Here is a 12,567-nt window from a genome sequence, read left to right as displayed (position 1 = left end):
ATAATTAGTTTGGAAATTAGGTCTTGACTACTTGGAAAAAATAATCACTAGAAGAACTTAATTTGTAAATTTGTCATACTTTCCAGGAGCTTCTGGAGTATAAAAAGCAACAGAAACAGTATTTCGATTTCTGACGTATCCGGTTCTTTTCAGGGCAATGAGTTCTTTTTTATCGACTTCTCCCAATATCAAAAACCATCCTTCATCTTTAGCTTTGGGGAATCGAGGAGCCACTGCTTTGCTGTCTTGCTTTCCCTGTTGGGGAAAAGAAACAGCTTAGTAAAGCTAGAAATCACCTTTCCAAAATGCCATTCTTTCTTCAATGAAACCCAGCTCAAAACCACGTTATCATGAATTGTTACATTTAGGCAGACTAAATTTTTTTTGTTTCTTTCCAGATAAGGTTTTTTTAAAAAAATAGAATCACAGTCCACAGAGAAAAACCCAGAATACAAGATTCTGTTCCACTTATTTTGTATCCTATTAAAACTTGAATGGAAATACTGTTCTGTTTTTTGTAATTTCATCTAATATATTCCGAATGCTATTCTCTGCAGAAGGGTTAATTGTAAACCTAGTGTCTTTAAATAAAGCTAAACAGTATTGTTCAAGATTAATATAAAGACAAAAACAGCACTTGAAGTCTTTATCTGAGGTTGATACAGCAAAAGGACAGATTATTTCAGTGATTCTTTAAGACTGTGACTTTACTGCTGAGAGCTGAAGATATAATGATGCATACTCAATCAGCATTCATTTCATGTTCTGTAGATGGAAAGGTTTTACTGAAGATTTATACAGAAGGAAAAGCACCACGACAGCAATGAAGCTTCAGAAACAGTTTGATCCAACTGTTTCTTACAAAAGAGGGATCAAATTCTAGGAGAGGTTTATAAAACAGTGATCATTTCATGAAATGTTCCTGCTCCCTTCTTTTCTGCGGCTTCTGGTTAGAAAAAGTCTCTGTCAGTAACTGGCACAGCAAATAGGACAAATTATGGAGGAGCTCTGACACTTTCTCCTCCTGCAAATGAGACAGTCTCCCCTTGAAGCGATGGTGACATCCTTGTACTTGCTGTAGTCAGGACAAGAAGTATTTTGGGAAAGAAGAATACTTTTCAAAAAGGACTTACAAAAGAACATATTATTATTTTTATCAAAAGGAATTTGTCTTTACGAGTCTTCAAACTAACATCTAAAACTTTTGAACTCTTCTTTGTACCTTAACAAAAATGCTGGCAACTAATTCTTAAGTTGTTTGAAATGCTAGAGAAATTAATTAGCAAAATCATAATCATATATACAATATAAAAAATCACATATATATGTGATATAAGCATATCATATGCCACTCGTGGTATACAAATGACAAAAAATGCATCTGTAAGTGATAGCTACAATGTCAGCAGTGCCCGATTTGAATGCAGGAGGCATGGTCCTAAGGCTTACAAGAGCTGACAGACAGGTACATTGAGTTACTGCTGCTGGGGGCAGAGCAGCTGGAAACCTGTGCAGCTGCTGGTGTTTCTGTCTTGGTGCATGAAGACTTGCTGGGGGCCCAGCGAGGTGACCAGCCCAAGGTGAAATGGGATGTGCTTTAACTGGGCAAAGGGGTGGGACTGAAATTTAGGTGTGGAAAAGAACTGTATGTAGTTTCAAAAAGCTTCACATGTAAAATATGAGGAAAGTATCCTCAGTAAAGGCCTGAGGGTGTGTTGTGAGTAGAAACATAGTTATAGGTATGGGTTTGGTATGCAATTTGGAAGTACACGGGAATATAATAGGGAAGCAGGATATGCAAGAGTACAAGTGTTAGGAGTTTGGGCCTGGTGACTACTTAAATATTGCCTGTGAAATTACCATCTCTACTGTCGCTGCTTACAGCACCCTAACAAATGAACTTTATGAGCTTCTGGTTTGTAAAAAATGAGGGAATTTTTTCATTGACTTGAATTGGTCTAGGATTTTACCTTAAGACTCTATTTACTACCCTACTGCAACCTGAAAAACCATTTGCTTCATTATTAACACAGAAAAGGCTTTGAAAGTTTATAATATACACAATTCTTAAACGATAAAAAACAGTTATGCTGTATAAAGCATTATTGATAATGTAAATGGATTATTGGAAATGTGTGTGCTTGGAAAGGAAATGATAAATTAATCTACCTGATACCCCATCTGGGTTCTCTGCAGATTTATTTGGAGCACGTACTCTTGATCAGCATGTAACTTGATCCATTGTCCGTCATCTCGCACGTCTGTTGTCACAGAAGGAACAGGCACTTCGTTCTGTGGCTGAACTGGGTTATCCCAACAGCCCTTAATGCTCAGGCTGACGTTTAGAATTGGCAAACGGCACAAGAAATTCCAAGCCTGTAGAAAAAAACAGATCCCTGTGGACTACCAGACGATCTATACAAACATTGCCACTGTAACAATAATGATTCAATGTGCAGTCTACACATTTATTCTATATTAATAACATTTTATTATGTATTAGAATATCATCTATAGTTGTATGACTCTCAGTCATAAGCATAAAATGCTTTTCATTAACTTTTTAGTCTACTTCCTTCTAGGCAAATAAAACAAGTATGAAACTTCTCAAGCATGTTACATGTGCCTCACTAAGATTACTGAGGTCTGAACACAGGAAAAATTTCTTTCCACTCTCGATTAAAGTATTTTTTTCCCTATAAGCCACTTAAAAACTAGTATAATTAAGTTTTAAATTAAAACTTCCTTAGCATAATCCATAAAGAACAAGTCACTGCAGTGCTAATTAGCAATGGGCAAACCTCAGAGAGTTCAGAGGATCAGTTCAGATAATTAACCAAAAGTTCAACTGCATATCCAAAGTTATCCCTAGTTCTTTTTTTTTTTAAAGGTTTTCTTGCATTGATCTTCACGAATCCTCCTTACAGTCCTCCTGAGGAATCTTAAGTCTCTGTGGTTTCTCATGAACTGCAACAGGCCCTCAACTTTCTCTCATCCTTGTACAGGGAACTATTGTTAGAGGCATACAATTTGTGTAGTTGAACATGACACTCCCTTCAGCCTTAAAGCAGCACCCTGAAAATGCAGCCCTATGTATCTATCACTCATTTTGGTCTCTATCAGACAAGGAAAAGCATCCTGAGAAGCTGTGACAAAAACGGAGAGGGGTAATGCAGGCTTTCATTTAGTAAAAAGAAAATCAGCATGTTTACTCAATGAAATTTGCTAGGAAGAAATGAAAAAATGGGCTGTGGAACGGAGGCAGTGATTTGTGGCTTCATTATGGCTGAAAAAGATAGATGAGGCTGGCACTGGAAAAAAAACAAACCCAAAAGACCAAGAACCACGCTCTGGCCTGCCCTCCTTCCCCTCCACCCGCAAAACAAAACAGGAATCGGCACTTCACCAGTGTTTTCAAAGAATACATATGAAAAGCTAGCGGGTGGGAGGGAGAAGAAGGAAAGAATATTGGTCTTGGTAAAGAGCCAGCAGATGTTAAAATGGGAACTTGTGGGAATGAAGAGGGTAGGCATAGTTGCATGGGCAATACTTGCATGGAACAGAAATGTTTTATCTGGAAAAACACTAAAGTATATTTTTCAAGTACTGGCTTGACTATCTCGTGTTTCAACAAAATCTATTTTCATTTAGATTGTGCCTGATGTGTCTCCGATTACTTTTTCTGTGCTGGAAGGCCTAGAGCCCTAATAAAAGCTCAGTTTGCTTTTTGGAGACACCATTGCCATGACTCATACTGACAATAATGGTGTATGTTAACACATAATTAGGGATACAGCAGCCAGGGTAAGCAGACCTAAGATCGCCCTGCTGCAGGAAAAGGTGGTGCCATCCCTCTCTCTAACATCCTCACCACCAGCAAGCTGTCCCCCTCTCCATCCCCAACACATTGGCACCGCCATGCTGTGATTGTGCAGCGAGATGGATCAGGTTGCTAATCATTTTGGTGGAAGCATGAACTTAGATCAGCTTAAAGCTGATTGTGGAAGCATATTCTCTAATCCCGTCAGTACTCTGAGTAAGCATGAACCTTCAGTGCCACTGGAAGAAGTGGTCCAGCCACCTCCCCTGCTGGCACAAGCATTCATGTAGCTGTTTGGCTACATGCCCTTTCGACCGTCAGCGAGAGGGCTGGTATGATCCCTCCTCCCCTCCGCCCTGGATGCTCATTCCCATCTCCTTGTCTGAACCAGCCCCAGCGTTTGTGCAGCTGTGCAGAGAGCTGGGTCAGCAGAGGTGAAAATGGCACGGGGAGGGCAGGGCTGCCCATTTCGGCTGCAGCGCGGACTTGGATTAAAATGGCTGCATTACCGGAGCCTGGCTCAACTAAATGAGAAATCTGATTTAGGCTAAAAACTAATCTCTCTCTCTCTCCCCTCCTGTGTGTGCTGCGTGAACAGCTGTGTCTGTTCAATGGAGAAGGTGGGGAGGGCCAGCTGTGAGCACTCAGGAATTGCCGTATAAAAGCAGGGGATGCCAATGAATTGCACTGATGTTCTTAACAGTGCCTTAGCTAAGAAAGGGCTGGAAAAATGTAACAGAAAATAAACCGCCAGAATGTTAAGGGAAAAGATATCCCTCTTTGTCCCAGCTTTGAAAGGGAAAAGGGGGAAAACAAGGCAGCACCTTGAAGCAGGAGAAAAAGCACTACAGACACTCTAAATGAATTAGCCATTGCTGGAATTTTGCTACATTTAACACACAAGACTACTAAAATCACCTCCCCAGATCACACTGGATGAAACAAGTTGAGTAGTAACACCTTAACTGGCAAATGATTTTACGTTTAAAGGTTTTTAAGATGAAGCTTACTGTAGGAACTGCACAGACCTACCTATTGTGTGAGACTCTCCATGTACCAAAGCAGCGTACTTCTGCTGTGCTCAGTAGAGGCACCCTAACGTATACCAGAGTGGTGACCACCCCTTTGGTTACATTTTAGATATCATTTACCTGGAAAACTTTTACATGTACTACCTCAAGAGAACAGGCCCTCTTACAATTATGTTAGAACAAGGTTTAATTTCAGCAGAGATCATAATGTATTATTAACTCCTTTAGTGGTGTTACTTGTTGCTTTGCTGAAGACTATGATTTGATCTGGTTTATACTGTACAACCCCAACATACTCCATTTGTCAAAAGCTGTCATGTCCTCATGTAGCTTTCATGGTGCAAACAAAGTAACTCAGTAACTTTCTAACGAGATAAGAAAGTGGTTGTAATATGTCATTCAGTCATTAATGGTTGGACTTGATCATCTTAGAGTTCTTTTCCAACCTAAATGTTTCTATGATTTCAGGCTGTGTGTATTTGAAAATTAAAGGCAAAGTTAGTACTGCTCAGTCATTGATACAGTATGGACAGCAGGCTGCCTTTTTATCATCCATGCAATGTGAAGAAAATAAATATTTTTTGTACTGAAAAAAAAAAAGTCAAGTAGTAGCAGGAGAAAATGAAAAAGATTATAGGAACACAGATATTTCCAGAATAAAAGCAGCTAATACTACAGCAGGGATAATATCTTTTGCAATCTTGAGGTTTCTTTTTTCTCTTTCAGTAATATAAATATCAGCTTAGTATTTGAAAAAGTGCCTAATGCCTAAGTGACTTAGAAACTGAAAAAGATTGGTAAAAGAAATATGATTCAGAATGAATCACAGAAACAAAGATGGAGCTTAGGCCAAAGATCAGTGTTACAGTCTAAATAGCTTTTGAATTTAGGCTGTCAGCTTTTAAAGTCCTGCTGACTTTCAATGAGGTTTAGGATTATAACTAACTTTTGGAAAATTAAACTCAGGCTCCCACATCACTTGGGTATTTCTTGACAATTTTACCGAGTTTTTTTGCTATACAGGATGACCTAAGCACATATTATCTCCTTTTACATTAACAACATGCCCAATGTGTGCATATACAAATATACTATATATATATATATATATTTACTTACCAAACCCATAGATTCAAATCACAATCACATGAGAAATTCTTCATGAACCTCTGATAACATCATTAGCATTTTTTCCAATAATCTGTCTCCCCAGGACTCGGCCTAATATTCCAAATCCATGAGCAGCTTCAAGAGCTGCTATTTAAAAATTAATTACCAATCTGCTTAAAAGACATTTTCTTCTTTCCAAATGTGAAATTTCTTCCTTTTCCTGTCTGCCTCCAATTTATGTAAAGCTCAAGCTGTTTTTACCAGTCCTGTGCTAGTAACAGCTTTAAGATAGAGGTTCAATATACTGTGAGTGAGAAGTAATAGGACTGTTAGGAAAAAGAATGTTTTTGGCAATTTAGTGGTGTACTTACCACTTTATTTGATTTTGTTCAGGTCTGGTGCCAGAATCCTAGGCTTAAACTCTGTGATTTTATATTTTTTATTTTTAGAAAATATATCATAAAGATGCATTATTTATTGCAGAATTTTTCTCTTGGTTGGCCCCTGTCTAACTGTGTATTGAAAGACTTTATATAAGAAGATGCTCAATAGGCAGTCTCAAAATGAGTTTTAATTCTGTGCAAGGTATTACAATATTTTTTTTCCGAAAAAAATGCTGTAAAGAATATAAAATATTGGTATAAAGATTTTACATTTGCAATGACCTGCATAATACAGTCATGGCTTTGCTAGACCCATTACGGCCATTCCCAACTCAGGGAAATGAAACTTTCTTCTTATATGATGCTAAGACATTGTTTTTGCCTCTTATATGCATCTGTATTTACAAACATAAATATATAGAGGCATAGAGTCATTCACACTGTGAACGTACACATCACATACACCATACACACAAGCTATTTTTGAAGAAACTGCTAAGACATTTCAATACCAGCCAAACATATTTATCTGAGGATTAATCTTCATCTATTGAATCAGACGAGAACACTTCCATGCATACAATTATTTAATTAGCAGCCAAATCCTCTGCCAGTCAGCAGCCGTTCCAGGCATACTGATGGGGCAGTAGATGCAAATCTCACAGTAGTACTGCTTTTTCTCATTACTACTGCAATTAGCACTTAAATTGATGCTTTAAACATACTAATTTCTGGAATAATTCAGGATTTGTATGTTACCTGGGATCGCCTCACTGCAGAGACGACACCAGATTGCTACACAAATTGAAGCACTTTTGAGCCAAATAACCATTATCATATCAGACAGAGCCAATTTGCATTTGCTTTTAAAGATAACAGAATGGCAATTTATGCAAATAAATTAAGTAAGTTTACTTCTGAGTTCTCCCTGAACTAATTATAACAATGTTCTAATTTTTTATCACATCTAAAAGTTGGACTGAAATCAATGTGTATTATGTTAGAAATCTGTTGTTAAAGGAAGCCTTGTTTTGATGTCAATACATTTTCGTAATTCAGAATTTTGATGTTAATTTAGTTACAAATGCAGATGTCTGTTATAGACATTTAAGTACTTTTCTTCTTGTTTGCATACCAGTAAAAGGTTTAACTGAAGCTGAACAGTCAAACACAGGACATATTGCTGTCCTTTTAAATATTCAAATAAAAAAGATTTTAAATATAGCTGTTGAAGTTTTCATCTTTTGTACATTTATTTGAAATCAGTAGGCTTAGCATGTGATGAATACTATGGAACATAGCTGTCCTTTGCTGGGAACGGCTTGAAAATCAAACTGAAAATAAGACTCTAGCAGCCTCAACATTTTGGAATAGTATTTTTTTTCTTCCCCCCGTGAAGTGTGAAATTGTCATCTGCTTTTTCTGTTTCAAACAGAAAATGAGCGCTGCTTCTTTACTAAGGGTATTCTCAGAAAAAATGGTGTTTGACAGACCACTTCAGAAACCAGCTACGATGACATTTGCAATGCATGTATTCCTAGTGCATAGCTGGCTATGAAAAGGTGGATAACACTCAGCAGATTGAGCAACCTCGAGAAGCATCTTTAGAGCAAAGAGATGTGGTAATATCAGTCATAAACCAGACTCTGTTACTGGTTAGCAGGGAATAAGTGAAAATAATATTAAGAAAACAGGCCGAGAAGAACCTTTGGAAAGCTAGCACTACCTTGAAATTAGAGTAATGAATGTGTTACACTTTATACAGAACATCACATGATATTTGCTGAAGGAAGTGGAGAGAGTATTTCTTTTCCCAACCACTCTTCCTTTCCAATCACATTGATAATGACCACGGATAGAAAGTATTACCTGTGAAATGTGTGCTGTTTGCAATTCACTGTCCACAATGGAAGCAAAAACATTCTCTCTTCCTTCGCAGGCAGCCATTAGTTCGGGAAGACACTCGATAGGTCCTTGGTAACCTCCATGCAGACTCTTCCTTTTGCCTTGGCTCCACTTCCTGATACAGACAGCAAAACATATGCTCAGGGAGGGAAAGCAAACATTTGTTTTCAGTTGTTTTGGTGGTAAAACTTGATACTGGTTTCTGTTAGTAAATGCTGGTCATTTATTTTCAGGCAGCATTAATTACTGCATCATCTAGGCATCTATAGGGCTTAGCATTATCTATGACCCTAAGATGGATACTAATGTATTTTTATAACAGATTAAAATAAAGAGATAATTAATATACAGAGATAGATTTGTTAGGACTTGGAACTCTTCCAGTAATCTCTTGTTAATTTGTCTGGAATCATGGTTCTCAGAATAATCTGTGGGGGTTGATTAATCAATGAATGTTGAAAACAGGAACAGAAACACCATTTGGGAAAGCATCATTGTGAAAGAATGAGTTCTGCTTCTGGTGCATTAATGAACATTCTGGGGCACAACAATGACATTCAAACACAATCAGCAGTCAGAAGTGGAATGAAATTGCAAACCTGCAAATGCTTAGAAGAATTACATACCGAAAAAGGTAAAGATGTTGTAGCTCTATATTGGGCAAAGTAAGCAGGGAAGAGTCATGTATCCATCTACCCTGAACCACCATCTGCACCAGGTTGGTTATATTCAGAGCAGTCACCAGCCAGCCATGATGTGCTGCAACGTCCAGCATTGCCTATTCAAAGGAGACATATAAAACAAAAGAGGATGGAAGTATAACTGTGTACATGGTTCATACAAGTAAGAGCATTTATTTAATGTTTAACATACAGGAAGTTCTAGGCCTTCAACACAGGAATTTACTTCAACCTCTACTGATGGGAGTAGGCACCTTTTGCACTCACCTTGAAAAAACAGATTAAATCCTGCACTATCATCATCATCATCATCAACTCTTACTCTTGAAAAGGTAATTTACACCATGAGAGCAGAAGGTGGGATCTTTTCCTTACAAAAACCCTCTCTTTTACATAATCCAACTCAGAATGAAAGGAATAAATGATTATTCTAAAGGAAGAAGTTACAATTAACTGTAGTATTTGCTTATATTTTGACATGAGAGCTTTGCCAGAACTGCGTAATTGTTCAAAAATCCTTGAATTCTTTAAGAACAACAAAAACATATTTACATTGGTTCAAAAGTTAATGCTACTGTCATTTACCAGTAGCATTAATTATTCCCATTTTAACCTAAGGACTTAAAAAATCTCTTGAACCGGACTAGGTAAACGCACTAAAATTCAGCTCAATGAGCATTTTTGAGGTTTTGTTCAACACTGACAGCTAACTTGAAATCTTGAAGAAAGATTACAAAATAGCTACAAGTTTACTTAGGGTGAGTAAGAGCAGTCAGAAATAACATGGATTTCACCCTTTGCATTGTAATCAGTTGACTGTCTTGAGAACGAAGGATACTTGGCTCTCTCTCCTTTGGCACCTCTATCCTGAATCTGAAAAGCTTTCCCAAAGTACATAAAACCCCCAAGCAAACACCTCCCCCCCATCACACTTTAAAGTGTTAATGAGCATCCTGCCTTTCATGTCTCCGTGAGTTTCTGTTCCATATGTTTTCGACAATACAAGTGAAAGATATACTACAAGTATCACTAGTATAAAGAACTAAGTCAGCAAAATTCATTATGGGTTGTGCATTGTGAGTGCCCCAATTGACAAGAAAAAATTGTTATGCTTGCTTTTTTCCTGACTGGACTTAAATTCCGTTTGGTTAGTCTGAAAGAGAATTTAAGGGTTCTTCCAAAGGAGAAAGGACCAAACATGAGCTTTTAGTTTCAACATGTTTTTTTTTATAGTAAATGCAGTTATTTGAATATATAATATACATTTCACCTTATCTAGAGTACATTAAAACAATTACTATGATTTAGAGAAGCATTTCAGCTGGTGAAGAAAATTACACTGCAATATGTTAGTTGTCTTGCTTCTTTTGTTAATTCCATTATGATCACAATAAAGCGCAGGTCCTCATATAACAACACTCTAATTCAGTCAAAGGTAATGCATTTAGAAGTGGTGTTCCATGTAAGAAATTTGGAGTTTGATTAAAATACTAGAAAATATTTTTTTAAGAAAGCAAGAAAAGAGTCTGGTACATGGAACAATTTCAACACTTCTTTAAATACCATCTTCTTGGTACTAGGAGAGTCGTAGTTTGACTTTTAGGACTAGGCTTAAGATGTTTCCATGGGTTTTTCTTTTAAAGACAAATGCTATTGTTTAATACTTCCTCAGACAGCAGATACCTGCATCATTTCAACTTATTTTCCAGCCACTAGTGTAATGAGGAGAAGCTGTCTATGTAAGTCTTCACATTTAATCAAATGCTTTACAGACAAACAAAACGCAGCATTTACTTAAGGCAAACTAAACAGTGAAATCTTCTTTAAACAAAGGAGTTGTTTACACACGCAGAGCTATTTCAATTAAATTACACTGATTCTGGAGAAATACTGCGTTTAAAGACACAAGTTAGTTTCAGTCCTGGCCAGTCACACAGTTTATTTTAGCAGTTTACAATGCAATTTCAACAGGTTTTATTCCAGATAGGGGTGATAAGATCAGTGACACAGAAAAATATTTAAAGTGTTACCCTGCATTACACAAATGTTGCCCCATTTCTCATGAATTGTGGATAAAGTACCTTTCAGCTAATAAAGATCTAGATGTAACATTTAACTCATCCTTTTTGAAGGAAAAGCCACAGCACCCTGAAACACTCTAGTGACATTCTTAGTGACTGTTGAAAGAGTACCTCACAGCACAGCATTAATGGTTTTCTTTTTCTGTCCTTTCACTTGGCTTGCCAAGGTGATTTCCAGGTATGATTATTTTTACTGAACAGAAAATAAAATTTTGTTAGAAATCACGTTTGAAAGGAGCAGCTTCATGGCCTGTTGGTTCTTACGTGTTGGTTCACATGATTTTTAGTCAGATAAAAAGGGAATTGTTCTCAGCGTGTAGCAGAGTGAAGTCCCATCTTTTCAACTGACAGGACAAGTTGCTCTTTACCCGCTTCCACATTTTAAAATACACTGAAGCCTACGCACATGGCATAGTCTGTCTCTGAGTGTGATGCTGAGACAGTATGTTATCGCTGTCCTATTCTCCACTACCTGATTCTTGTTTTTTCCTTTCTGCTTTTCTGACATAGCCTGAAACATCATGTTCCTCAATGACAAGACTGCTCTATATACATGAAGAATAATGGGTGCATCGATAGCCTGTCTTTTTCATGAGCAGCAACAAGAATACAGTAAGTTGTATCTTTAGTCAGCATGAAGCTGTGGTATTTTCACAAAATTTCTGAGGATACATGCATAACACTGTTTTCATTGTTCTCTTTTTTCTTTTATTTTTATTTTTTTGTTTTATTTTAATCTATTCCCCTACCCCCACCCCTTTCAACGGAGGTTTGAAAAGGGGAAAGGAAGAGAGAAGACATAAGAGAAAGATAAATCTAAAACAAGCTATACACTGAAATTAGCTGGAGGATCCTTTCACATAGAAAATCTCCTAGAAATTGATAGAGGCCTACAGATAGATATCCCGTAGGGAGTAAGGAAAGCCTGTGTGTGTGAGACTCTGTGTTCCACATTGTTATAATGAATCCACATGGCAAATCCTCTTTTCCTCCTTATTTTCTGCTTCTTCACCCATAGAATTTATTCACAGCATCTCTATCTGGATGTGAAATCCAAGACAGTGACATTGTGAAAAAGTCAGAACAATGGTAAAGTTGGCTTGTTTCATCTACTGCGTTGGAAACCTGCACACATTTCATTTTCTCCTAAGTAAAACACACAGATGCTTGATACTTAAATGGTTATTGAAATTCCTATAAATACTCATGGTAACAAATTGACTTATACCCCTATCTCCAAAACAGTTATATAAAATGTGGCAACTAAGTAAAGAAAATAATATAAAAGAAATAATAAAAAATCAGACATATTTAGTATGTATGTTATCCGATAAATAATATTTAGTCTCTCTAGATTCTCCAGTTGTTACTTGTTTGGTTTGTTGTTATTTTTAAGTACAAACCAGTATAATTTTCTAGAAATGTGTGGCTTCTTAACTTTAACTCTTATTTGGCAAAGAAGTAATTTCTAAATATCTTATCATTGATAACATTGGAACAGATTAAGAATATTATTAAAAACTGAGAAATGGCATAAATTGGTTATCTGCCTTTCTA

At 36.9% G+C, this 12,567-nt stretch overlaps 1 protein-coding gene across 2 annotated transcripts in view; it reads right to left on the bottom strand.

Annotated features, from left to right (window-relative positions):
• The window catches only part of ASCC3 (activating signal cointegrator 1 complex subunit 3), a 284,673-nt gene that overhangs the window by 635 nt on the left and 271,471 nt on the right, over positions 1-12,567 (bottom strand). For both annotated transcript variants that reach the window (XM_080390028.1, XM_080390029.1), the window contains exons 38-41: positions 8,876-9,027; positions 8,214-8,364; positions 2,170-2,376; positions 80-255 (exon numbers count right to left, since the gene is read on the bottom strand). In XM_080390028.1, coding sequence (XP_080246154.1) covers positions 80-255; positions 2,170-2,376; positions 8,214-8,364; positions 8,876-9,027 — 686 coding nt within the window. The remainder of the gene's footprint in view (positions 1-79; positions 256-2,169; positions 2,377-8,213; positions 8,365-8,875; positions 9,028-12,567) is intronic.

Source organism: Falco punctatus, assembly GCF_963210335.1.
Source record: "Falco punctatus genome assembly, chromosome: 5".
NCBI classification, from domain to species: Eukaryota; Metazoa; Chordata; class Aves; order Falconiformes; family Falconidae; genus Falco; species Falco punctatus.
Note: the sequence above shows the minus strand (reverse complement) of the source record. Positions and strands in the feature narration are given on the sequence as shown.